General features: G+C 61.7%; 1 protein-coding gene across 1 annotated transcript in view; it reads right to left on the bottom strand.

Moving 5' to 3' along the window:
• CCDC85C (coiled-coil domain containing 85C) overlaps positions 1 to 24,458 on the bottom strand; it is a gene marked incomplete at its 5' end in the record, with an annotated part of 81,542 nt that extends 57,084 nt beyond the window's left edge. The window contains one exon of the mRNA XM_037835010.1: positions 23,012 to 24,458. Coding sequence (XP_037690938.1) covers positions 23,012 to 24,458 — 1,447 coding nt within the window. The remainder of the gene's footprint in view (positions 1 to 23,011) is intronic.
• Between the last annotated feature and the right edge of the window lie 2,389 nt (positions 24,459 to 26,847).

Consider the following 26,847-nt stretch of genomic DNA (forward strand, 5'->3'; position numbering starts at 1 on the left):
TCTCACCTCTGAACTTTATTTCTATGACAAAAATTTTATCTTGTTTTAAAAATACAAAAAAAAAAAAGTGAGCTGCCAACATTAGCAGGAAATTGTTACCAAACATTTGAGGCTTTCTTTCCCCTGTAGGAGCAGACCCAGACACCACTCCCTGCCTTGGGCCTCCTGGCTCTAGCACAATGGCCCCTGGGTCAGGACATGCTGGTGAGGAGACCCACACACTCCAGGCTGCCCTGAGTCACCACCAGGACAGCCACAGGCTGTCAGATAAACGAACAGGACAAACGGGGAGCTGGCTTCCGAGGAAACAGGCCCCTCCTGGGACGCCCAGGCCCACGGTCGGCAGCTGCCAAATGGGCCTGGCCCTCACAGAGGGTCCAGCTGGTTCAGGGCTGCCAGCCACAGACAGGGACGGACACCGGGACATCAGGAATCAGAGTCACCCTCTCCCCTGCCGCAGAGTCAGAGAGACCCATGAGCCGAGGAGCCCTCTTCCATGCCCTTCCGGAATTCATCCCTTCCCTTCCGAACTCAAGCTGCAAGGGGAAACCCTAGGAAAAGCCAGGCTGCGTCTACCTTCCACCCCCAGAAACTCCCCTCTCCATGAACTTCTCAGACCAATAACCCCATCTCCCTCCAGCCCAAAGAGAAAGCATGGTGGCCCCACAAAGGGATCCCAGGGGCACCCCAAGGTGTCCAACAATCACCAAGTGCAACTGAAATGAGGGGCGGGGTTTCCTGAAACTGGAGCAGAGCTGTTTTCTTTCTGATGAAAATTACAGCAGCCCTCCCCGGAGATGAGCCCCTGATGTCCCCACCAACCCCCCAGCAACCCCACCTCAAACCCAGAGCCGGAGCTGGCCAGCCCGCCCCAAGGTGGCTGCAGATGGGATGGGCAGGCCGGGCAGCCCCAGGCCCTCTCCACTGCGAGGAGCCACGCAGGGCTGGGTCCCCACAGCGGGGAGCTCCCAGGCGGCTGCCCTCCCTCCACCCCGGCCCGGCCAGGGTCACCCGCATGAACCTCACCTGCAGGATCCTGCCTCTTGGGCCCGGCAGCCGCACGCAAGGGAGCCGGGGAGGGCTGAGGGTTCAAGGCACACGTCCACATGGAGCTGCCACACGGAGCAGGCCACGAATGGTTACCGAGCACCCACAAGCACACACACCCCCAAAGTCTCAGGATCCCCCCGAACCCTCCCTCTCCCACCAGTCCTGGCACTGACAGGGCCCCGGTTAGGGCTGCCCAAGGAACGGCAAGTATTTACGGGGCCCCCTGAGGTTTGCGATCTTCTTGCCCACGACACCCCGGAGACCTGGGGTAGGGAGGGCCGTCCATCGGTGTGTAGGAAACCGAGGCTCAGAGAGGGGAGGCAACACACCTGGGGTCACAGAGCAAGCGGCGGCTCTTCCCACACCAGCCCCCCACTCCACAGCCTGGACGCCCTCGTCAGACACCGACCCCCAGAAACGCACCCTCCTCTCCTGCCAGGCTGCCCTGGCACACGGTGGATGCCAGTGGGCACCTGCTAAGCCCCAGCAGCCTCGCCCGCCTCCCCGATCAGCTCCTGGGGGCCCGGGGTGTGAGCAGGCAGCAGCAGGGGGGCTCGGCTGCACCGAGCTGGGTGGATGCCAAGCCCCAGAGAGAAGAGAACAAGAACACAGCCCCGGCTCTCGGCCCCGTCCCTTGCTCGCCGCTCCTCCCTGCCTGGCAGCCCTCCTCAGACTGAACTGATGGCCATCACCACCACTGTGTGTTGAGACCCTCCTGTGGCCCGTGTGCCCCCAGTCTGCACAGCCACCAGCAGCGCCACTGAGGAGGCTGGGACAGCAGAGCAAGCTGCCCGGCGAGGAGGTGGAAGGGGTACAGCCCAGCTCCATCTGCTCCCCCAAAGGGCCCACAGGGCCTCTCGGGCCTGGCTAAGCGGGGGCCATGGACACCGTGACCAGGTGACCCCAGATGCCCACATCTCTGTTTCCCTTGTCCCCACAGCCGCAGGCAGGACCTGGCAGGGGTGCAGGGTCTCCCTGAGCCATTTTCCAGGGGAATGCACACACCGGGGCGTGGGGACCCTGGCCTCACTCTCCCCACCTGGAACCGAGGCGTCTACATTCTGGTGGGGGCTACACATCCCCGGCACTGCCCTGGGCCCCTGCCGGGTCAGCCCTCAGCTTCCTCGTGCTCCACGGGGCTGGGGGGCAGGAGGGAGCACGTGCAAGCACGAGCAGTTACGCCGCCCATGTCCCCCAGTCACCACAAGGCCCATCGGGGTGTCACGCCCCCAGCAGACCCCTCAAAACCCATCCTGGAAGAAGTGTGGACGGGTCAGCTCTGTTTTTAAGGAAGAAAACCTGTCCCCTCTCCCAGTTACACTGATAAACTCATCACCACACCAGGCACCCAGCAGCGGGGAGCATATCACTAAAGGTCAAAGCAAAAATAGAAGCTGTGGGGAGGGAGGCTCTCAAACCATCGAACGTGACCATGGGGAGGCGGGTGCCAGCTGTGGGGGCTCACACGGAGACACACACACACACTCACCAAGTTGGTGGCTGTCCTCATTTTATAGCAGGGGAAACTGAGGCACACGGGTTTGTGAGGCTGTCTGTCAGGCCTTCCTGACCATCTCCCTCTGCCCTGGACCTTCTGCTCCGGGGTCTCGGCCTGAGGCGGGACGTGGGCGGTGATCCCAGCAACGGGCCCCGGTACGAACCACAGTGCCCAGAAGACACTGTCGAGAGCGAGCCCCTGGGGCTGCAGGGCAGACGCCTCCAGGGACAAGTTGCTGCTGGGACGGGAAGCAGCAGGCCCAGCCCTGGGCATCCCTCATCTGCCCCTGCCAAGGGGGCTCAACCCCACCCGTGACTCACAGGACAGGCCCCAAGCAGGCACCTGTCCTGGCCTCGTGCTCAGTGGGCACCAGATCAGCAGACAACTCCAACATGGTGCCGGCCTAGGAGTTAGTTTACACCCCAGAAGCATCACCCACATCTCAAAGACGCCCACGCCAAGGGCTGCGGGTGAAGGAACGGGGGACTCTGGGCACACTGCTGGGAGGGAGAGGCTAGAAAACTAAGAAGAGGGGGCAGCATTTCAGCAGCAGCTTGGAAGAGTGGAGTTTTCCCCAAGGTGGGGCGTGGGGAGGCACTGGAAGCAGAGAAGACGGCAAAGACAGGAGGCACGTAAACGTCCAGATGGTAGTTGAGAAAGTGCGACTGAACGGGGGTCATGGAAGCTTCTGGAAGAGAAGGGAGAAAAAGATGGAGAAGGAGTTGGATCACGGAGGACCTCCAACTTTGTTCCAAGGAGCCTGAATTTGATGCTGAGGCTGAGGGGTCCTTGCAGGGTCAGGGCAGGTGAGGCTGCATTCCAGGAGGATCAGAGAGGGCTGGAGGTGGTGGTCTCAGAGGCAGGGAGGCCAGCAGGGAGGCCAGGTCAGGGGCCCAGGTGAGAGGTCAGTTGAGGGGCAAACAGGAACCCAGTGAGAGGTCAGGTGAGAGACCCAGGTGAGGGGTCAGGTGAGAGGCCAGGTGAGGGGCCAACAGGAACCCAGGTGAGAGGCCCAGGTGAGAGGTCAGGTGAGAGGCCAGGTGAGGGGTCAGGTGAGAGGCCAGGTGAGAGGCCAGGTGAGGGGCCAACAGGAACCCAGGTGAGAGGCCTCAGTCCCGGGGCCACTGGAGCAGGGGGAGGGGTGGAATCCCGTCTCCAGCACCAGAGCAGGAGCACGGCAGGTGCACCAGGCCCACGAGACCTGCAGACTCACATTGGGATGGACACAGGTCCCAACTCCCTTCAGTGTTCCTGTCCCTCAGAAGACCCCAGGCAAGATTAGCTATCGAGAGGATCTGCCTTGGGGCCCCCCACATACCTGACCTGGGCCGGGGGAGGTGGAATGGGGAGCAGCCAGAAGGAGAGGGAGCCGGGGCCAGGCGGGGTGGCCCTGTGAGCTGGTCCCCGGCGCCGCAGAGGATGCAGGCCCTGACGATAAACACCCTGTTCTAACTCCAGGAGGGCAAGTGGCTTCCCGGGAGGGGCACGCGGCCTGCAGGCTCGGGCCTGGGGTGCCACCAGCCCAGGGTTCCCCAGCTCCGAGGGGCCCCGGCTGGCAGGCAGAAATCCAATTACCTGCACAATGGGCCTGCCTGCACAACGGCCCCTTTTGTTCCCTAGTTCCCCATTGTCTGCGATTCTCTCGCCTGCCTGCACCAGGGCCAAAGGAGGGTCTCCAGGCGGGTTTCTCAATGGGCTGGCAGAGGGACATCCTGTCGGTGGCCGGGCCCCGGCTCACGGCCTTGTCTCAAAAGGCGGACGGCCCCTTGGGAACGGCCCCTGGCGGCTCTTCTAAGCCTGGCAATCTCTGGACCACATGTCCAGCCTTCAGCTGAGATCTGTGGCTTTAGTCACGACTGACCCAGTCCCCAGGAGCCCCTGCAGGCTGCAAACCCTCACCTGCTTCTCCCCACAAGGCCGGGAAGGACCCCTGAGTGTGTCAGCTTTCCCGGGGGAAACCGAGGCTCAAGGAGGGGGAAGCAGGGGCAGCAGGACCCACAGGACCTCGCTGTGTTTGCGCGACACGGCTCGCCGCTGGTGTGAAGCATCCCGGCCCAGCCACGACAAGGTGGTGGGGGGGGGGGGGTCTCAGAGAGGCTCGTGCATGCCCTCCACATGGAAGGAGGCAAGGCCCACCTCTCCCACACCATCAGGAGGGCGGCCACGGCCGAAGGAGCCTCGGCTGGGAACAGGTGGGGCCCCCGGCTGCATCCCAGCCCACCAGGACCCCCTACCACCACCACGTCCACGTGATGGGACGACGAAGGACCGCCGAAAATGCCATTTTCAAAGCAGAGTTAATGAAGTGACGAGAAAGCCTCAACACGCACAGGTCAAAAGAGGTAGGGCTAAAACCTGGGGAATACGTGCCAGCCTGCAAAATTTGAGTTTTTAAAAGTGTGTCCTGGACAGAATACTGAAAAGAAAAAGAACTGAGGTTAAAAAAAATCTCAGGAAGTGTGGATAATGCACAGACTTCCCTGATGATAACGTACCCACACTGGTTCACTGTGGCTTGATGTAAACGTCCCATCCTAACGAAGGCCTCAACAGGGCAAATGGGTGCCGGGTACACGCAAACCCTCCGTACCACCTTCCCAGAGATTCTGAACATCTAAAACTGGGTATGAACTGAAGTTTATTTTTCTTAAGAGCGTACAAGGAATCTAGACACGTGGTAACATTTCATATAACTTTACACACACACGTGCATGTAAAAATGCAGGGTCCGAGTTACGGGCTGCGATCCCCACCAACGTCCTGGCTTTGTTACTGGGAGGGGCCCCACCCCTCAGGGAGGCCGGGCGAAGGGGACGCAGAAAAACCCCTTGAACTATCTTTGCAACTTCTTGTGAGTCTACCATTGTTTCACAATAAGAAGTCAAAAGATGGGTATGGACATAAGTTTGGACCCAGCAATTCCTCTTCTAGGGTCCAGCCAAACGCTGACAGCAGTTCTCTCCGGGCGGTGGGCTTATAGATGATCATTTAATTTGTATCTTGAACTTTTCAGGGCCTCCAAGGCTTTCCACAATGCACGAGGATTAACCGAGAAGCAGGCTGTGCTCCACCCGCCTGCCCGTAATCAACCACGAGCTGGGGGCGGCGCTGGGAGGCTGCCACCCACCAGGGCCGGGCGAGACGGCAGCTGTGGGTGCCCCCAGCCCCACCCGGGAAGGACGTGCGTGGAGGACACGCCTCACCTGTCCCTGCACAGCCCCCTCCCCAGCGCAGCCCAGAGGACGGGCTCACCGCACACCCGCAGCGGCTCCAGCCTCCTGCAGCACCATCGTGGATCCCAGGGAAAACCGGGAAGGCTGAGCTCAGGGTTTCGGGAGCAGAGACAACACCTGGACACCTGTCACTTGGGGCGCACCACGAAAAGTAAACCCCGCACGGCCCCAGAGCCACGAATTCCAGGCTGGGTGACCCTACCCGTGCTCAGCCTCACAGTCGTGCCCCCGCCCGGGGAGGAGGGAGAGCATGCATGGAACAAGGGTGCTCCCGGCCCGTCCTCCTCACGCCGCCTCACCGGCCGGCCTTCACAAGGCAGCACAGGGCCGCACGTGCTGGGGCAAAGACGATTGCTTTCTGCGTTCTCTACCGTGAACAGGCAGTTGTCTCAGAAGAAGAGAAAGTTCTTGGAAGGGGGAAATGCTGCTTCTATGTGCACAGAGCACACAGTGGCAGTACGGGGCAATGGTCAGACACACGGACCCCAGGGACAGACAACCAGGAGTCAAACCCCAGCCCCACTATTTTCCATGCCGGGACCTTGGGCAAGCTATGTAACTGCTGTGCCTCAGTCTCCCCTCCTGTAAAATGGGGAAAATGAGTACTCCAGCCTTGTGAAGGTGGAATGAATAAACAGATGTAAAGCGCTGAGTAATTGCTAGACGTTATTGTTATTATTGGGCTTTTCACTATGCCATCATCTTGTCCGATCCTCAGCCAGGGAGATGGAGAGGATGGGGGGGCCCCACCTTTAACAGAGGTAGAAAGATGAGGCCTGTGGTTTGCGAGACTTGTCTGGGGTCATGCGTGGGGTCATGCATGGGGTCACGGCCAGAGCCTGGGAGAGGACCCTCACCACTCTGGACGCTTCAAATGATCTGGAACCTCTGGGGCCCAGTGAGTCCCCAAGTCCCTGGCTCAGCAGGACCCACCAAGGGGGATGAGTGGGGCCATCCCAGTCCTTTGCCAAACACAGCAGGGGGGCCGGGCCTGCAGGCCAGCAGCTCCCCCTCCTCCCACACAGGGCCACTGTCCCTCTCTGTGCTCCTCAGGCCTCCCTGCCCTGCCTCGGGTGCCGTCCAGACCAGGTAACAGTGACCCCACGCAGCTCTGAGGCCAGGATGGGCAGGCTGGAGAGGACCACAGAAACCCCTCACAGACAGGGACAATGAGGCGAGGGCTCCTGCGAATTAACACAGAGGAAAGGCAGCTCATTTCCCTTTTCCTGGACACAGGGCCCACCAAGCCCATCTGGCTCCCACGCCCGGCAAGCAGGGTCCAGCCTGGGGGACGGGGGCACAGTCCCACCTGCCACCCACACCCTCGCAGCTGGCAGCCCCCCCCACTGGAGACAGTGAGCCCAGTGTTAAGCAGCCCTGGGTGCAGCAACACAGAGCTGCCACCCCCTGCCCAGCACATATGGAAAACTGAGGCGTGGGGCTGGGGGTGGGGCAGGGGGTGTGCTTGTCTAAGCACCAGCCGGGGAGCTGGAGCTGGCACACACGAAAGGGGGCATGGAGGGGTGTGGGTGAAACCCCAGGGCTTGCCGGGGACCCAGAGGGGTCGATAAACCCCTTGCCTGTGGGCACAGGAGAACAGCGCAAGGATTCCTCCCGCCAAAGCACTTCAATGGTCAATGAACGCACGCCCGGATGGAGAGCCCCCTAACGAGGCAGCCCCCTAACGAGGCACGGCTTCCGGGGGCCAGCTCGTCCTCTCGCAGGCGAGCATTTCCTTGTCAGAGCCTCTAGGGGTGTGGACAGAAAGGGGGTGTGAGACCCACATTTTATAGACATGGGGCAGGGCTTGGGGGCCAGCAAGCCCCCCAGCCAGGCCCATCAGCTCCCCATCAGCTGCCCCTCCCACCATGCCTGCTGCTGCCTGTGAGGTCCCCAAACTGGAGGGAAACATCCCTCTGGCAGAACCCTGGCCTGACCAAATGGCACCAGGAGCCTCGGGGGCTGGGGGGCTGGGGGGCTGCCTCCAAGGCCTGCAGCCACAGACAAGCCCCAGGGCCCACCGGGAGGATGTGGGGGGGGGGTGGCCACCCACTGAGCCCGCAGCCCTGTGAGAATTAGATTAAGTTTAGCTTTCACACAGGGTGGGGCAGTTAAGGAAGTGGCAGAAGGTTAAAAAGACAAACTGTAATCCAGTCAGTCCCCCTGCTTATCTGCCCACTATCCACAGTCAGTCCCCCTGCTTATCCACCCACTATCTACTGTCCTTGCAAGGTGGAGACTAGGGGTAGAATTTCCTTAAACAGCTTCATAAGATGTTACTAAACTAGCTCAGACTGGCTCCACAGCTCAAGAACAAAGGAAAGAAGGGTGGAGACTTGTTTCAAAGGTTCCAAGTTTGCACAGGAGACTTTTTTCAAATGTTTCCAATTTGGGCGGGCTGCATGTGTCAAATTTGGGCGGGCTAGTTAGGCTTGTCGAATAGAATGTAACCTCTGGAGTATCCAGCCAATGGAGAAACGGGAGGGACTTGAGGTTAGGTGTAGGGAATAAATACTGCTGGGTCTACTGTTCTGTGCGCCAACCCCCACATTTTGGTTGGGTGCCCGTCCTTGCAAGACCGTGAATAAATTCATTTCTTCTCCACAATCGGGTGAGCGTTTATTCCTTTTTAGGAATAGTGCTTGTTTCTCACAGCCCTGCCTCCTGCTCCACTGTGGGACCACCCCTGCAGCACCCCCGCCGGCCCTCCCCTCCCCCTGGGGCATTAAAAGGATGAAATCCTGAGGTCTGGAGTGAACGCTTTTGGACACCACCACCTGCTCAGGAGAGCCCCAGGGGTTCCGAGCAGGACTCCCCGGGCCCGATACCCCCACTGCCACCGGCCACTCTCCGACTCTTGCTCCAAGGCCATTCCCCATCACCCTCAAGGAGAACCACCTGCTGAAGCCCTTGGAGACTCAAGGCCATGGGACACCTGCAGGGCCCAAGGTCAGGGGCAGGCCCAAGTGGCGTCACGGCCTCTGAGGGTGATTCCATCTATTCCCTGATTTTTAAAAAAGAAGAAAAAATAAAATGAAGAAGAGCATGGGTGGATCTAGATCTCCAGCCCGAGTCCACTTCGCTGATGACGACGCTGAGGCAGGGGAGGCCCCAGGCAGCACAGCCCCCTCCGAGCTTCTCAGACAAGACCAGGCGTCACCCACCCATTCCCCAGGGTCTCCCGCCCAAACAGCCTCGCTCCCGGGCCAGCAAGTACGGGGTCCCACAGGCTCCGGGTTCCCAGGGTGGGGCACCACTGAGCAGGTGCCCCTGGGGCAGGACCCCTCGACCCAGCCATGTGGCCTGGGGAGGCTCCTTGCCAGGCCCCGGGTTCCCCGTCCTCGCTGAAGGGCTGCCTCTCTCTCTCCCGGGGGCTCAGGGCTGTGGAAACGGGCAGTGGCCGACGGTCACTCTCGCTGGGGGCCTTCCTCCATCCCACGGCCCGTCTCGGCCACGTCTGCTGCAAGCAGGCCTCGTCGACCCTCACTGCCAGCCCCCGCTTGCCCCACTCGTTGCCCCTCCCCTCCACAGCACCCTCCCAGCCCGCCCTCACCCGACACCCCCACTGGCAGACCCCAAGGTGCACACGGGCTTCCTAAGACATGCCAACATCCTCCCCACTTCTTCCAGCGGCAAATCAGTGAACCATGGCAGGGCCATGGGGACGCTGCCGGGGAAACAGAAGTCTCTGCTGAACGTAGGAACCACCCCAAAAGGCTGTGTCTTCCCCAGGGGCCTTGCCCAGATGCTGAGAATATTCAGCTGGCCAGGGGGCCACAATTCCAGAGCAAGAAGCCAAGCCGGGGTGGCCTCGGGCCTGGCTGCCCGCCCAGCACACAAACGCCCCTCCTCGCACCCAGGCCCCCTTGCTCCCAACCCTGTTGTTCCATCGAGTCGGCAAACACACCAAAGCACGGATACTCAGGCAGAGGAAACGGAGCCCACAGGCCTATCCAAAAGGCACCAGAGGCTTCATCCACAGGAGCAAGGAGAGAACCAAGGTGCAGCCAAGAGAAGGAAGTCAGACTTCCCTGTCCTCATGTGCTCCTGCAGGCAGCGGCGGCCGCAGGGAGTGGGGAGTTGGCACGTGGGGCCGAGGACGCTGGGGGAGCAAACCTCAGGAGGGCCGGGGCGACAGGCCCCGGGGAGCGCTGGCAGGTGGACACCTGGCGTGGGTCAGATGGTCACCTGGTGTGGATTGGCACCTGGAAGGCAAGGGCCTGAGGGAGGAACTGGCTCTGCACGTGCCTAAAGCCAAAGCAGCCGGAGTTTCCCAACAGCCCAGGAGGCCCCGGGTCGGCTGACGAGGGAGACGGGCTGGGCCAGGGGCAGCAGCTGGACGAGGCTGGAGGCGGATACGCCCGGGAGCCCCTGCATCTAGAACCTTCCCCAGTTCCTGCAGGCTCTCCTCCACGGAGGGGTTGAGTGAGAGCTGGGGAGAGTGAGGGGCCCGAGGCAGAGAGAAAACAAGGAGAGAGGAGCCACAGGCAGCACAGACTTGCAGGGAACATCTACCCAACAACCCTAAAGCCCAGTTAAAAAAACTTCTGGGAAGATGCACAAGCAGAATCAACGGGGCGAGCTCTGAGGACAGAGGACGGGGCTGGGGTCAGCGTTTCACTGACTGTCCGAACCCCTCAAACGACAGCACGACCAGGACTGGCTGCTCACCCTGGGGAGACCCGCGGAGCTGACACCACGCCCTTATGTTCTGTGCAGAGCTTCTCTGCCACGAGCTGCGTTACGTTTATTTACTTCAATTTTTTAAAAGCTTCAGCAGGCCCCTTGCTAGTCCTCTGTGTGCTCCTTCTGTCCCGGGCCACGGCCTCCGATGCCCGCTCTGGATCAGGTCTCAGGCAGCACACACGAGAGCAGCTCGACTCCCGGGTTCAGGGTGCCCCAAAGCCCGCCATGGTCCCAGGTAAAGACGGCCACGGAGATGCACCCGCCAGTGACCACGGAGGCCGCTGGCCCTTCCGTGAGGATGGCCCTGACCTGGAAGGCAGCACAGGCTACAGGAACCCAGAGGTGCATGGGGCCGGCCAAGGTGCCCCCCACCACCACCCCACAATCGCAGCGCCAAGCCAAAGAACCCAGCCACGCTGCCCAGGGTGCAGGGTCCTGAGAGGCCCGTGGCCCACCCGGAGGGCACCTACCCTGGGCAGGAGGGCAGGCCCGCTGGGAGCCCTCCCCCCCACCTCCCTCCTGCTAAGGGGTCTTTCATCCAGGGCCTCCCACAACTCGGAGCAGTCGTGTCACCTGTACCCGAGCTGACGCCCGCTGGGGAGTGAGATCTGAACTCAGCAGAACGGGCTCAGGGGCTCTGAGGGGCCATGGTCAGATCGAAGCGGCACCCGGCTTGGGGACCACCCTCCACTGGCCCCCAAGGTGCAGGGTAGGGGAGCCGGCACAGGAGAGGACCAGCACCCTGGGACCTAGCAGCAGGAGAAGTTCCAACGGGCAAACCCCGGTCAGCAGGGCCAGCTGAGGAGGAAACACCCACGGGAGAGGAGGGGGACGCCGGGAGGAGAATCAGGGGCACGGCGGGGTTCGGGGTGCTGGGGGTCATCGACAGCACAGACCCCCTGCCCGCCTCAGCTCCTCCCAACACCGTCGCTGCACGTCCAGAGTGAGTTCACAGGGGCCTCTGCCTCCCCTCCCAAAGCACAAGGTTGGTGAAGCTGAAGCAGAACCTTGCCCAGACCCTCACAGGGGTCAGGGTGGGAGCACACATCTGTCTGGCCCAAGGCCCAGCTGTCTCTCTGCCATGATCCCCTTGACCACCCCTCCCTCGCCCCATCCGCCAGCTCAGGCCAGGGTGCCCAAGGGTGCGAGGAGCAGGCGGAGGGAGCTGAGCCTGGGCCAGGCCCCAGGTGAGGTGCGTTGTGGCCTCACTGCCCCGGCCAGTGCCACCACGGGGGGACGGGCTGGGGTAACAGCGCATAGCTGGGCCCAGCAGCTCCTGAACCCCAGGGAGACGACCCCCAGTGCTGTGGCTGCAGAAGGATACAGAGCCAGGGGCTCCCCACGGGAGGAGAGGGAAGCCGTGGCTCGCCCCCTTCTCTCCCCATCCCACCTCACCTCTTTAAAAATCACCTCCTTTGTTTCCAGATCCTGCAGCTTCTTGGCCTCATCTTGAGGATCAGGAGCTGGCAGCTGGGACCAGAGGGCTGGGCTCGGCTGGGGAGCCCCTGGAGCTGTGTGGCCCCCCCTGGGCCGAGGTCCCCCGCACATCCTCAGGAATCAGCTCCCACCCACAGCTCAGGCCACCTGGAAACCGGGGCTGCCGAGGCTCCCGCCGTCAGCAGGTGAGGCCACTGGCCGCACGTCCCAGGGGCTGACCTGAGCCTCGAAGTGAGGATGAGATCTCAGCAGGTGGAGGAGGCAGGAGAGGGTGACAGGGGGGCAGGGCCAGGCAGGAGCCACATTGTCCAGAGAACTCCCCACAGCGGAGGAAGTGCTCTCTGTCTGCGCCCTCCACCACGATCTTGAGCACTCGAAAGGCAGTGGGGGCGACTGCGAAACCTGCAAAGCTACTTACTTTTAACTTAATGACATCGAGCAGTCACGTGTGGCTAGAGGTCATCTTGGGGCTGGGGCAGGCTGGCCATGGGGCAGGTGGGCTTGCAGGACCCCCCTGAGAGAGGACGGGCCCAGGGGCTCAGGGCCAGCAGTGGGAAATGGGAAACCTGAGTCTTGGGACGGGGACGCGAGAACCCACAGGCAGACTTGGGGTACAGTGCAGGGGTGCTGCTCCCCACCGCGGGCCGGAGGACGGAGAGAGCCGGAAGCGGTTCTCAGGGAGGGCGAGGAGGGCCGGCTCACCACCCTGTGCTAGAAGACAAGCGGGAGTGGGCGTCCAGCCGCCAGGCCTGGCCAAGGAGGGGGACTCGGCCCCCAGTGCTCCTGGAGGCATCTGGGCAGGGAGGGAAGGAGGGCAGGGGGCAGAGAGCTAGGATGGCAGGGATTTTGCTTTCCTGCTGTGGACTAGGAAACCTGAGCCGCTTTTCAGGGGACGGAGCCCAGAGCGCCCGGAACAGGAGAAGGGTGACGCAGGGTAGAGAGAGGGCCGGGATGAAGGGCAAGGGGCACCAACGCAGCCAGGACAGGAGGGCAGAGGGAGAACCGAGCCTTCCTATTTCCTACCCCAATGTAACAGGGGTGGGTGCGCCCACCCGAAGGAGAAGGGGCAGGGCGGGAGGCGCTGGCAGCCGGAAAACCGAGCCCTCGGAGAGCCCTGGCGGGGCGGCGTGGCCGGAACCGGGTACAAAGGGCCACTCCCGAGCAGCTCATTAGGGAGATGGCAGCAGCCCGGGGACAATCGGGCCCTTGTGGCTGGGCCAGCGCCCGGGAGCCACCAGCTCCCAAGCCAGGGGCGCACCTCCTTCTCGCATTACATCCCGGAACCGGTGGAAAAGCAGATCTGGGGAGACAAAGGGATCCCTCCCCAGACAGGGGACGGTCTATTTTTGGAAATGGGTCAACTCTGCTCGGCGGCTGCCGGCTGCCGTCTCAGTGCCACCGGCTCTGATCGCGTCTGTCCCCCTGAACACAGCATCCAAACCCCCACTCCGGCCGGCTGGGGCGGCCCACCCAACGGCCTCCCTCACAGCTCCCAGCACGGGGAGGTGGGGAGCAAGCGGGGTGTGTCCAGGGCAAGGCCTGGGCCAGGCGGGTGCTGGGGAAATGCACGGCGGGACTGAAACCGGCTTCCCACCGCCTGCCAGCACCCCCGACCCGACCCTTCCGTGCGCAGCATCCAGGCAGCAAAGGTCAGCGAGGGGACAGAGCCTGCCAACGGGAGCTGACACCCAGCCGCCGGCTCTGGGGGCCCGAGGGGGGGCAACGCGCTCTCTGGCCCCTGCTGCCCTGTGGGCGCCCGGTCTCACCTGCTCTCCTCCCAGAGCTTTCCACCGCGGCCCTCACTCCGGCTGCCCAGGACCCCAGGGAGCTTGCCCCCCAACATCCACAGAGCCCCTTTCCCAGGTAGACGCAGGAGCTGGTATTTTTTCATGCCCTCTGCCCAGTGATATTTAATACACAGCACATTTAGGAACCAGTGATGAAAGCAAACTGTGTTTACAGTAACCACAAAGGGGAAAGGGGGGGATGTGCTGACCCCCAACCCTCTCGGGAAAGATTTAAGTTTTAGGGGACGTAGCTGAAGGCCCTTTGGTGCCAGGTGAAGCAAGTGAAAGTAGGAGGCCAAAGTGACAAATTGGGGCGCACGGCACCCAGAGCCTCCCGGACCCCTCGGTGCTCACTCCGACATCTACTGAGCACCTACTATGTGCGGGGGCCAGGGGGTGGACACTCAAGAAAGAGCTAAACTGGGAGACACATCGGGACAGCGACCCGAGCCCCCCACATCCAAGACAGGCCCCCTTGTCCCCGGCAAACCCTGCACCCAGGAACCAGAGCACAGTGCATTGCTCTCATGCCAAACCCAAAACTGTTACCGTCCCCCGGGTGGTGGCATATAGGGTGGCAGGTAATTCCATTGGGGGGACACACCCGGCCCTGCTGGAGGAGAGGCTGGCCCAGGTGGGGTCTCGCTTCAGCCAACGCCGGGGCCGCTTGGCACCTCCCCGAGTCCCCAGAGCACCCTGCCACCACCCCCCCATCACCCAAGCAATCTACCCTGAGATCTCAGCCTGCCAAAGCCACGGGCCAGCTGTGAGGCCAGAGACAAAACTGGGGCTGCCGGGGCCTTGGGGAGGGGTGGCGTGGAAGGGTGTCCAGAATAGAAAATAGAGCCAGCTCACAGGACCCCGAAAATGAGACGCAGGATGGGCAGCAGGCAGCCCTTCCATTATTGCTGTCGGTCGTAGAAGTCCAAGTCCAAGGGCTGGAGAGTGGCAGGGTCCCCATTTCCCAGATGGGAAAATAAGGGTCCAGAGAGAGGAAGGAACTTGCACACGGCCAGAGTGTGAGGCAGAAGCCACCGATGCCTCCTACACTGATCAGTCCACAGACTGGGCAGGCACAAGTGGGCCCCAAAGCCCTGGATGTGGGGAACACGTTGCTAATGGGGCCCCCCTCAGGCCCAGCTGATGATGCATCCATGTATCTATCAAGTGTGTAGCAGGGGACAGGTTACACAAAGGATTAGAATTCTATGTGGGCCCCTAACTTGGGGTCCCCTTGGAAAGGCCCATCAGACATCCGACTTGGCCACAGCCTGAGGAACTTTGGGGGCTGCAGGGGGTGACGCAGGTGCAGTGAGAGGAGCTTCTCAGCACCCCCATCTGGGCCCGCCCCCCCATCTTCCAATCACCTGCCAACCCGTGGAGCCCAGGCGTACCCAGCCAACACCGACAGGGTGCCTCTTTCCCCACCCGCTCTCTTCTGCCTACATCAGCTCACCCCATCCTCAAGGCCCACCCTGGCTCCCAATTTCCTCTCCGAGCCCCCGGCACACACAAATAGGTTGAGTGCCACACAGGGGCACTTCTGGGTGAAAGGAGCACCACTCACGACCAAGCCAGGGTAAGGGGACCCGGCCATCACGGGGGAGCAGCTGTGACCTCAGCCAGAGTGGGCATCCCGTTGGCAACGAGGACCGTTGTGAGGACCCAGTGAGGGAATCCCAGGTGGCTCGCAGCCCTGGGCCAAGCACACACCTGGCTCCGTCACAAGATGTGTTTGGAACTTGCCCCTCTGTGCCGAGGCTGGGGAGTGGAAAGGACCAGGGCCTGGCCTCACAAGCTCCCGGATGGACAGACAGACAGCAACGTCAGGCAGAGGGTGCAGGCGGGGAAGGTCAAGGAGGGCTCCAGTCTCCGGGTAGCCAACTCCAGATGCTCCCCCTCCGTTTCGGTCCCTCCGAGCCCCTCCAGGACTCCAGGCAGTCTGCCCAGGGACGTCCGGCTCTACCGGACGCGGTGTACCCACACATTGTCTGCGGGGGCTGTGCCGTCCACTCAACAACGGGAGGGAGGGAAAAAAAAACCCTGCAGTTTGCTCAGATGTGGCCCTCTCTCTCTCTCTCTCTCTCTAACTGAGCCACCTTGGCAGGTGAACTCACTGCCCTCCCCCTACATGGGACCCGACTCCCAGGGGTGTGAATCTCCCTGGCAACGCAGGATATGACTCCCAGGGATGAATTTGGACCCGGCATCATCAGATTGAGAACATCTTCTTGACCGAAAGGGGGATGTGAAATGAAACAAAATAAAGCTTCAGTGGCTGAGAGATTTCAAATGGAGTCGAGAGGTCACTCTGGTGGGCATTCTTACACACTCTACAGATAATCCTTTTTAGGTTTTAATGCATTGGAATAGCTAGAAGTAAATACCTGAAACTATCAAACTCCAACCCAATAGCCTTGACTCTTGCAGACGCCTGTGTAACAATGTAGCTTGCAACAAGTAACACTGTGATTGTGAAAACCTTGTGGATCACACTCCCTTTATCTAGTGTATGGATGGATGAGTAGAAAAATGGGGACAAAAACTAAATGAAAAAATAGGGTGGGATGAGGGTGAGATGATTTGGGTTCTTTTTTATTTTTATTTTTTATTCTTATTCTGATTCTTTCTGATGTAAAGAAAATATTCAGAGGTAGATTGGGGTGATGAATGCACAACTATATGACGGTGCTGTGAACAGCTGACTGTGCACCATGGATGATTGTGTGGTATATGAATATATCTCAATAAAACTGAATTTAATTAAAAAAAAAAAAACAAACCCTGCAGTAAACGCACACATTGGTCCTAAGACACACCCCACTTTAAGAAACAGGACAGCGTGGAAGGGGAAACGCTGGTCTTTGAACTGAGGAAATAACTACCGGCAAGGCCTCTGGCCACTGGGGCGGCAGGAAGGAGGAAAAGGGAAACAGACCCTCAGCCAGCCCCCAGGGCCGCCAGCCTCTGCTTCCTTCCAACCGTGTTTCGCTTTCATGTAAGTATCATATGCAGGGTTAACGTTTACAGGTGAATCGATGAAACACGTGATGTTTGCACCCTGCTCCCCAGAGAGCAAGACATGGTCAGTGACATGTCCAAGCACAAGCATCTGTCAGACTTCTCCCAGAACCTCCACCCACCCAGCCGGCCCGGGGCAGAGGACAGGGCAGGGACAGTGACAGAAGGACCTGCAGCAGTGACAGCTGAGTGCTCGCTTAGGGGAGGGGCTCCACTCCGGGACTTTTATACACAGTGAGTTCTTCTATCCCCAAGCCTTTGGGGAAGCCACTGGGTCCCCTCGTCATCATGCACCAAGAAGATGGAAATTACCTACCTCCCAGCTCCAAAATCGCCAGAGCTGTCCCTGCACGGATCCCAGGCACCCTGACAAGTGTAGCAGGGCACCAGAGGCCATGACAAATACCCCTTACCCAAATGTGCGTGGGCTACAGACAGAAAGCTTGCATCAGTCATGTGGGGACAGCCACCATCTCTCAAAGGGACCCCCCCAAAAGCTTTGGTCTGACTGACCCTAGGGGTCAGAGGTCACAAGGAAGCAGACAGGGGCTGGGAGAACCTGCAGAGGTGGCTCTCTCCCAGTGGCAATTTCACTGCCCCAGGGCCGCCGGGGCCCCTCCCCTGCTGCCTCCAGCCCAGCCTACACCCTGACACCAGATAATGCTCCACAACCCCACTTCCCCAAGTGGGGCTCCACAAATCACAGTGCATGAGGCGCTCGCAACACGGGCACAGTAAGTGCTCAACAAACATCTGCTAAGGTTTCTCTCCCCCCCTCGAAGGGCAAGTTTGTTCTGCCAACAGTTCTCTTGCCGTACTCAACACTCTCCGAGCCAACTGGGGTATCCATGGGCACTTTCCCCAGCCCCAGGGGATTCGGGAATGCCCTTCACAACATTTCTAGGTAGCTGCTTGCCCACCTCCCCTGGGGGGGTCCCCCACCCCCAGAGGCATCGCAGCACCCCCTTGGTAGGCTCTTGTTTGTGGACCATCATTACTGAAGTCTGAATGCAGGAACTGCAGGCTCACCCTTGGGGGCTGTCCGCAGAGCGAAGCCCCCCTGGGCTTGCAGCCCTTCCCTGCCTGGCAGAGGCCACCCAGCACCCCCAAGGCTTGTCTTCTCCCAGCTCAACATTCTGGTTCTCCCAACCACTGCCCGCATGACAAGTTTCCAGGGCCCACACCTCCCCAGCAGCCTCCTGGAAGCTGCCTGAGGCTGGGGCTCTCGGTCTTAGCTCCTTCCCCCACCTTGTCGGCCCTGGGCTCTCCGTCCACACCTGTGGTCCAGCACCCACTTACTTCTAGACCTTCCCCATCCAGCTCCTCCTGCCCGGAAGGCCACCTCCCTTCCATGTGACTAGACAAAGCCTCGTTTGTCAGGAATCGACTTTGCCTTCTGACACAGGTCTGGGCGTGGGCCCCCACCCACCCACCTGCCGAGGAGAGTCTGGCTGCTGCCGCAGGGGGCAAATCTGCAGGGGTCCGGCCAACAGCGGAGGGTCCCTCTACCTGTCCTCCAAGGCCCGGCTCTAGGCCAGGAGTATCACCTAGCACAGATGAGGAAAGGAGACGGAGAGATTCCGCCGGCTGCCAAGGTCACTCGCCCACACCCACCCGACCCAAGAGCAGGGCCCTGACCCCAGCACCTCCAGTGCTAAGTGCTCCTGGGGGAGATTAGCACGACTAGCGTGCCAGGCAGCAGCCGTGCCACCCACGCCACACGCATCATCGCACACCTTCTTGCCTCAGCCCAAAGGGTAGCAGATGTTTTCCCACTTTGCAGATGAAGAACGTGGAGGTCCACGAAAGTTTGGGAACTTGACTGAGGTGTCAGGAGCTCTCAATTTTCTATGCTAATGAAGGAAACAAGCTGGCTATGGAGGGGAAAATACAGATTATGAGCCACAGCTGATTTTCTTTCTAATCACGCTGGTCCTGGGATAACGTTAAGCAGAGGTCATGTCCTAAGAGCTTACAGATCTGGGAAAAGGGTCTGGTGCCCACACACCCACCCCCAGCCTGGCACAAAGAATGAAAACTAAAACAACAGAAGAGAGCCGGCCACCCGGGCTATGCCCACTTCCCCCTGCCTGGGTCCACGTGGGCCCTGTTGCTTCATGCAAGGGTCTGGCTTCCTGGAGAGAGGCACCCACCTTCCCCCCACAGCCCCAGCCTTGCCTCTCCCTCCCCACCCACCCCGGGTCCATCCACAGGGGACCAGGCCCCCACCAGGCCTTCCCTCGCTGGCAGAGCCTCCGTGGAGACCCTCCGGGCCAGATGGAGCTCCCTGTCCTCGTGACAGGGGGCAGCAGGGCAGGGGGCTCAGGCCTGACCCTGGAGCCCCACCAGCCCCGCAGGCCCCAGATGATCACACCTCCTGGGTGTCAGTTTCCCTATCTGCAATTCAGAGACGCCCAGGTCTCCGTGTTGGGGCCATGCGGGAGCCCTGAACCCAATGGAGCTGGGACGGGGTGCTCCTGGGGTAACCTGTGAGCCCCCCTGGACTGCCAGCCTGTGAGCTCCTGGGGGGCCAGCCCTCCCTTCGGGCCCAGCCCCCAGGGCCACCGATGGATTCCATCAGGGTGGGGCTGGGGAGAGAAGGCGAAAGGTGATCTGACCCGCCCCATCCCTCTTCACTGATCTTGCCCCTGGTCCTGACCCGTGGGGCTGCACACAGAAGGCCAATTCCGGGCCAGGTCTCTCTGTTTTTTAAAAGGCCCAGACCACCCCTGCTCCATCCCCCCCCAGAGAACAAACCTGTCTCATTTTAAGAAGCTCAAAATTTTAATCCTAACTTTGAAAAAGTCTATTTATAGGCTTGCAGAGTCCCCAGTGGTTTTTCTCCGTTAGCTAAAGAGGAGCTGGCCAGGAGGGGGGAGGAGCAGGCCTTTTAAAAAGCCCCAAGCAGCAGCCCCTCACCCTGGGGGAAAAACAGCTGAAAATTCTTTTGTATGAAAATCACATTAGTTCAAGGGAGAAAACCTGACTTTCTGATATTTGGGGCTCACCTGCCTTGATTTGCCACACTGGATTAAGAGCAAAGGGCACCCCCCGTGCAGACTCCAGCCATCCAATCAGACCCCCAAAGCCGACTGGCAGAGAGGTCTATTTGCACACGCATTCGCCAGCCAGGGGCTGTCTTGAACACCGATGTCCCCCCCAACACACACACACACACACACACACACACACACACACACCGTGGGCCCCTCCAGGACAGCAGGCGCAGTCTTGAACACCGATGTCCCCCCCAACACACACACACACACACACACACACACACACCCGTGGGCCCCTCCAGGACAGCAGGCGCAGTCTTGAACACCGATGTCCCCCCCCAACACACACACACACACACACACACACACACACACACACACACCCGTGGGCCCCTCCAGGACAGCAGGCGCAGCCGCACACCCCTGGCCCCGGCTTGGATGCGAGTTGTTAGATGAGCTGTCTGGCTAAACAGAGGTTCTGAAAAGAAAACCCAAGTCTGCTTGGCAAGCCCGAAGGGGGCCCTATCATTTTTCAGGGCACTTGAGAACCCTGGAAGCCTGAGAAGGAACCTAACAACCGTGGGGTGCCTCCTGGGTGCCGAGCCTCCGTCCCCGGCTGCACACGTCAACCCCGGAGGACTGCGGGCAGGTTGCGGGGAGGCAGGGGGGCCTGTCAGTTGCCCCTCCACTTTCCAGAAGAGGCGCAGAGGGAGAAGTTACAGCCCTTGCCCAAGGGTGAGGGGGTGGGAGAGCCGAGGTTCAAACCCAAGCCAGCCAGACCCCTCTGGGGAGTGGGTTATCAGAAGGTCTACTCCAGGAGAGGGAGCTGAGGTTTCCCAGGATGGGAGGCCCAGGACAAACCTTGGTCAGCAATCAAGACTCGGTGTCACCGTGTCCACTGATTAATAGTAACGACGAGGGACCAGGCCCTGGCTGCAAACCAGCCCAAGGCCTGGGCAGTGCAATGACCTCAGCAAAGACCCACCCAGGACCAACACTTCCCAACTTGACTTGACTGCCTTCCCGGGCCACGGCTCTCAGAACCCCTCTGAGCCTTCACCTCCTTGTCTGTAAAATGGGGACATAACTGCCTCCTCGGGGGTTCCTGTAAGGTTGAGCTGAGACCAAGCAGGTTTCAACAACCAACTACGGATCCCACAAGGAAAAGCCCGCTTTCTAAGAGAAGAACCTCCCTTCTTTCCAGGCATCCAACCCATCTCCTCGGCAGTCCATCTCAATGCCACACACGACCTTACAAGACAAAACTAAACAATAATAACCCCGCTGGGCACTGGAATTTGTGATGAGAACGCTGGAGTTCGTTTCGCTGCAGAGCACAGCTTGGTTGCCGCACGCCCTGCAGCCCTCCTGCTCCAAGTATACGTGGGATTTGAGGGGAGTCAGAATTCAGCGGGAGACCCTGCACCTCAACCCCTGTCCGCTCACCAGAAGGGGGGAAAGCCTGGTGGAGCCCAGGACACTCCCAGTGCATTACCGACTGTCACAACTACCCACCCAGACAGTCGTCCGCTGAGCCAGACAGGCACCTCCATCCCATTGTCCCTCACGACAGATCCCTCCCTGCAAATACGCTAGGACACTCAGCACTTCCGCGCCTGCAGTCGCCCTCGCCAAGTGTCATGGATGCAGCTCAGAGGCACAGAATCTCCTTTCCCAGTCACAGTCCTGCAGCAACACCTTCCTTCTAGATGCATGTGGGGAAACTGAGGCCCAGAAAACTGACCCTCCCTAGCCTCTCCCCACCCCCTCTGAAAGTGAGGCCAGAGAGGCTGGGGCCCCTCACTCCCAGACGGTGCTCTAAAGAGCAGGGCACCATGCCCAACAAATTAAACCACCTAACTTGGAGCAACTCCCGCTGGCCTTAGGGAACCTGCCCGAGGGTTGGGGGCAGATACAGAGTTACAAGGGGACACCTGAGTTGTTGCAGATTGCCAATCGGTAACAGAATATCCCTCTTAAAGGCAGTCCTGCCCTGAACTCTCCCACCAAAGGGTAGTAAATAAAGGAAAAACCCAGGCACGGGGGTGTACTCCCACCCCAGCCCCCACCCCAACAGGGCTGCAGAGGCCATTTGGCCACCAAACCAAAGAGAACACGTCCCTCCTCTGCGCAGGCTGTCACTCTGCAGCAGCGCACTCATTAAGGGCCTAGATGTGTTCGCTCTGCAGGGGGAACGCCTTTAAAGGAACCAGAAAAGGCTGTTCAGACTCCACCTTGAGGCAAGCAGCTCAGACAAGCAGCTCAGACAGCAGAGATCCCCACCAGGACTGGAACCGCGCCACCAAAATGTGGCAGCACAGGAAGGCACCCACAGGGCAGGAGAGGGGACGGGGAGGGCAGGCAGGAAGGCTGAGACACCAGAGGAGAGCGGGAAGAGGGAGACGGCGGCTCGGCTCCCCCAGAACAAACCTGAGCACTCCCAGCATGGGGCGCACAGTCGCTGGGTGGGGTGGACAGCAGTTGAGCTTTTCTGAGGCCAAAGGTCCTCCGCCCACACCCTGGCCTCAGACAACCTGGCACTCCCTGTAAGGCACGCAGCAGTTTCTGCCTCCTTGCAGAAGCTTATTTTCCACCTCAACTCATGAGGCAGAGATCATCATCTTCATTTTACAGATAAGAAACTGAGGCACACAAGGGCGAAAACACTGCATGTGGCAGAGCCAGGACCCATCCCAAGTGCACATCCCGTGGGAAAGTCTTACAGTCTTCATTGAGCTATCCCCCGATCCACGGAAGTGTAGGACACAGCCCTCGGGAATGCAGGAGCCTGTGGCCCAGCTACCTCCAGGCCTCAACGCGGCTGCCAGTGCACCTTCCCGGCCCGCGGGCCCAGAAGCAGCACGGCGGCGGAATCGAAGCCGCGGCACACACGTGGCGGCTGCCTGGGTTCTGGAGCCGCCTGTGGCTCCAAGGCAGAGGGGAAATTCCCTTGTGCTCAAGGGACCTTTCATTTGCTTCCAGGAAGAACTTCCCGGTGCCCAGCACGGATTTCCGGGAAGCCCAGCTGGGATGAGGTGCCGCCACCAGCCCCGCAGTGCGGCACGCTGACAACTCCGCAGGCGCCAAACTTTCCCGGGCTCCGGCGGGTCCCAGGCCTGATTGCGGATTCTGGCCGACAATGGCACCCTCCATCACCGCGGCGGGCGGCATCCCGCACGCCCAGCGTCCGGATGCCAGCGGGAGGAGGGTGCCGGGGAGACCGGGGACCAGCCCCTTTCATCTCCCCCGGCAGGGGCGCGGGGTTTGGGGTCCCCAGCCGAGAACCGGGGCTGTCCTTACCGTGCAAGCCGTTGGGGATGCTGCGGTGGTGCGGCGGCGCCGACAGGTCGTCCAGGGACCGGTGCGTGGCTCCGGCCTGGTTGTCGGGGGCCTTGGGCGGCCCCGGGGGCAGCAGCGGGGGCGGGCCGTGGTGGTGGTGGTCGGGGCTGCCGCCGCTGCCCGCGCTGGACGTGCTGCTGCCGTCGCCCACATCGCGGGCCCCCGCGCCCGCCGCGCCGCCCGTCAACGGCCCGCTCAGGCTGGCCTGGCTGTCGATGGAGCTGCGGGAGCCGGCGCCGCCGCTGCCCCCGCCGCCCGCGCTCCCCGCCGCCGCCAGCGCCGCGCGCTCCTCGTCCAGCAGCAGCACCAGCTCCTTGAGCTCCAGGTTCTCCCGCAGCAGGGCCTCCTGGCGCGCCTCGAGCTCGCGCAGCTTCTGCTGCGAGCGGGCCACCTCGTGCCACACGGCGCCGGCCGCGTGGCGCCCGAAACGCTGCCACTCGCGCGCCAGCTTGCGCCCCTTCTGCCGGTCGTCGTCGAGGAAGCAGCAGAGCTCGCGCAGCTCCTGGTTGTCGTCCTGCAGCCGCTGGTTCACGTCCTTGAGGCCGCGGATCTCCAGCAGGTGCTGCTGCAGCCGCCGGTTCACGTCGCGCATCAGGCCGCCGTGCTCCAGCATGAGGCCCACCTTCTCGCCCTCGGCGCGCCGCAGCCGCCGCGCCAGCTCCTCCTTGCTCCAGCGCAGCAGCTCCTCGTCGGGCACCTGGCTCAGCTCCTCCGACGCCGCCGCCGCCGCCGCAGCCGCCGGGGGCTTCGCCCATGGCGGGGCCGTCACAGCGGCATCGCCCGCGCCGTCCCGCCGGCCTCGCCCGGCCCGCGCTCCCCGCGCCGGGACTGCGCTGGGCCGGTCCGCGCGCGGGCGGGGGGGCGCGTGCAGCCGACCCCGCGTTGCCTCGCGCGCCCTCACGCCGCGCCCGCCGGGGGAGCCGCCGGAAGCCCGCGCGGCCAGGGGTTGGGGAGGCTGGAGGAGCCGGGGCCGCGGCAGCGTCGGCGGCCACGGTGCGGGCGCTCTCAGGGCTCGGGCGAAGCAGACGCAGGCCCGCCCCCGGCCCCGCTCCCGGGTCCCAGCCGCCCCGCCCAACCCGCGGGCGGGGAGAGGGCGGGGCGCCGCGGCCAGGCCCCGCCTCCGGGGCGGGAGGGGGCAGCGAGGGGCGGGCAGAGGCGCGGGCCGGCCCCCGCGACCCCCTGCGCCGTGCGTCCGCCCGGCCCGCGCCCTGCCAGAGGCGCGTTGGCACCGCGGTCCCGCCCCCGCGCGCGCCCGATTGGGCCGCTCCGGGGGTGTGTGGGAGGGGCGGGGCGCGCGTGGGGGACGCCGTCGAGATGGGCGCGCCCATCCACCCCGCTTACCCCCCACCCCCGGCGGCTCAAGTTCCTGCGTCGGCAGGACGCGGCCTGGGCCAATCCGCGGGCTGCAGGGCGCTTTTAAAATGCAGGTACGGACGCGGGGAGGGGGCGCTGGGAAAGGTAGGGCAGGGCTCCCCTTAAAGGGGACGCGCGGCCCGGGGAGCCGAGCCCCCTCCCCGGCGCGCGCCCCCCGCCCCAAATAAACAAACACCCACGATCTGGGCGACAACCTCCCCGCCTCCCTCCCGGGGGCTCCGGAGTTCAGCGTCGTCTGAGGCACGACAAACAATAGGACTCTGCCAGGGGGTCGCTCTTTGTCCCCTTCCCTGCCCCGGGCGCCTCCGCCCCCACCTCCACCCTGCCGGGCCCGCGGGGCCGCGCTTCCCTTCTCTGACCGAGGCTGTGGCTCTGGCTGCTGGGCCCTGGGAGGGCCGCGGGCCTCGCCAGCCGTGTCCCGGGGCACGATCGGTGCCCTCGTCCCTGCCCCTAGGGGGCGAGGCCGCCGAGAACGTGCCCCTCACCCCGGGCGGCGCGCGCAGCCCGGCTCCTCCGCCCACTCTCCCGCTGGTCGCCGGGACTGGGGGACAATCCGCGGACCGAAAGCCGGAGGCCGTGGGAGTGTGGGGGGGTGGGAGGGAGGTCTCCCATGGGGGCTCAGCCGCCCGCAGAATCCCCTCCCTGCGCGCCCAGCTCTTCCCACAGCCCGTAATTCCGCCTCGTTACGTTCCCGTCCCCGAAGCGCATTTACGGCGCTGCTGGTGTGAGCCCGGCCGAGCAAGGCGTCCCTCCCTCCCGGTCCCCTAGCGACGTAAAACCCCAGCACACGCCCGCAGCTGATGTCCCCATTTGCAGTCACCGAACCGTTCATTCAACAACTGTGCACCCAGCGTGTACTCTACCCCAGTCCTGTCCAAGGCCCTGGGGGATTCTGCAGGAACAAGACGGCCAGGCCCTTGCCCTCTGGGTCCTTGCATTCTGGGAGGAGGGGGGGGGGGATAATAAACAAACTGGGAAACGATGAGACTGTCATCAGTGCCATGCAGGGAATTAAGACAAGCTGCTGTCGCAGAAAGTGTGAAAGGCTTACTGTAGATGGAGCAGTCAGGGAGGGCCTCGGAGGACGTGTGCCTAAACTGAGCTCAGAGTGACAGGGTCGGAGATGAGGGAGAATGGCATTCCGGGTGCAAGAAACAGGTAGCACAAAGGTCCCAGGGTGGGGCTGTGTGTGGTGTGTTCCTGAAAGGCCAAGAAAGAGATAAGATCCAGGGGCCAGATCACCAGTGATTCCTAAGGCAGCCTGGAAAGCGCTGGAGGGTTTAAGTGGGAGAGCCACAAGGTCTGATTTACCTTTTAAGAGGCTCCCTCTGGGAAGGGAATGAGCCTGGGCAGATTCAGGACCCCATCCCCCACCCCGCCCTCCCCCCTCTCCTGGTAGAAGGTTGGGAAAGGATGAGCTGGAAGGAGCAGTGCGTCTCGCGGGGTCACGGGGCCTGGGGTGGGGATGGGGGGTCATCCTCCCCCCGGGGCACCGTGCTCTGCAGGCCCAGGCCAGCCCGGCAGGGTTTGGGTTGGGAGAGGGGGGAGGTGGCTTCAGCTCAGCCCTAGGGAGCTTGCAGGTCTTTCTTTACCCGAGTCAGATTAAATAGCTCCCTGGAGGCTCCATCAGCAGGAAGCCTGTGCACAAAGAGCTGCTCCTGGGAGAGCAACAGAGGAGCAATGCACACGCCCTTCCCTCACCAGGGAAGTCGCTGGAGACAGTTAACGCTGGGCATTGCGGGGAACCCACCCCTCCCTCCATTCGTGTGTGGCCCTAGGCGGTTTCCAGTGGCCTGTATTCAGTCTCTGGGTCCTCCGGGCCTGGCAGCTTCAGACGAACATTCAAAAAGTCACGAATCATCCTTCTAGACGGGGTTGGTGTGCTTCGTCTACAGGCTGCACAGACCTGACCGAGAGGACCACCTAGAGCTTTTTCAACATCCTCCTGGTAGAGCAAAGCAAGGTGCTGGTACAGATTCTCCTGGGAGGCTGGAGGGAGGGTCTCTTGGCTTCCACCACTGTGGCCAGACTTGCTGTGGCAGAGCAGGGGAGGACAGCAGGAGGTGAGGGGTCTGGAGTCAAAACACTGTCCTGAAGCAAGAGGGCTGTGCAGGCCAGAACCCCCTCCTGAGGTTCCCATCCCACCACCCCCCACCCCCAGCCCAGACATCCCCGTGCGCCCTAAAGACTCGTGGTCCGAGGGATGTTATGCCCTGAGCCATGATCTCTGAAATAGCTGGTCATGACCAGCTCTTCAGCTTGAGTGTTAACAACAAAAAGAGAAACTAATGATTGTCCCTAAAACCAAGTGATCGTCCCTAACACCACGACTCTCAGCCCTAGATTCTCCTTTCAAAATTGGTGTGAGTCCAGTAAAAATAAAGATGCATCCCCTCCCCCTCAATTTTTTTTTTCCAGAATAT

The sequence above is a fragment of the Choloepus didactylus genome, chromosome 4 (genome assembly GCF_015220235.1).
Source record: "Choloepus didactylus isolate mChoDid1 chromosome 4, mChoDid1.pri, whole genome shotgun sequence".
Lineage (NCBI taxonomy): Eukaryota > Metazoa > Chordata > Mammalia > Pilosa > Megalonychidae > Choloepus > Choloepus didactylus.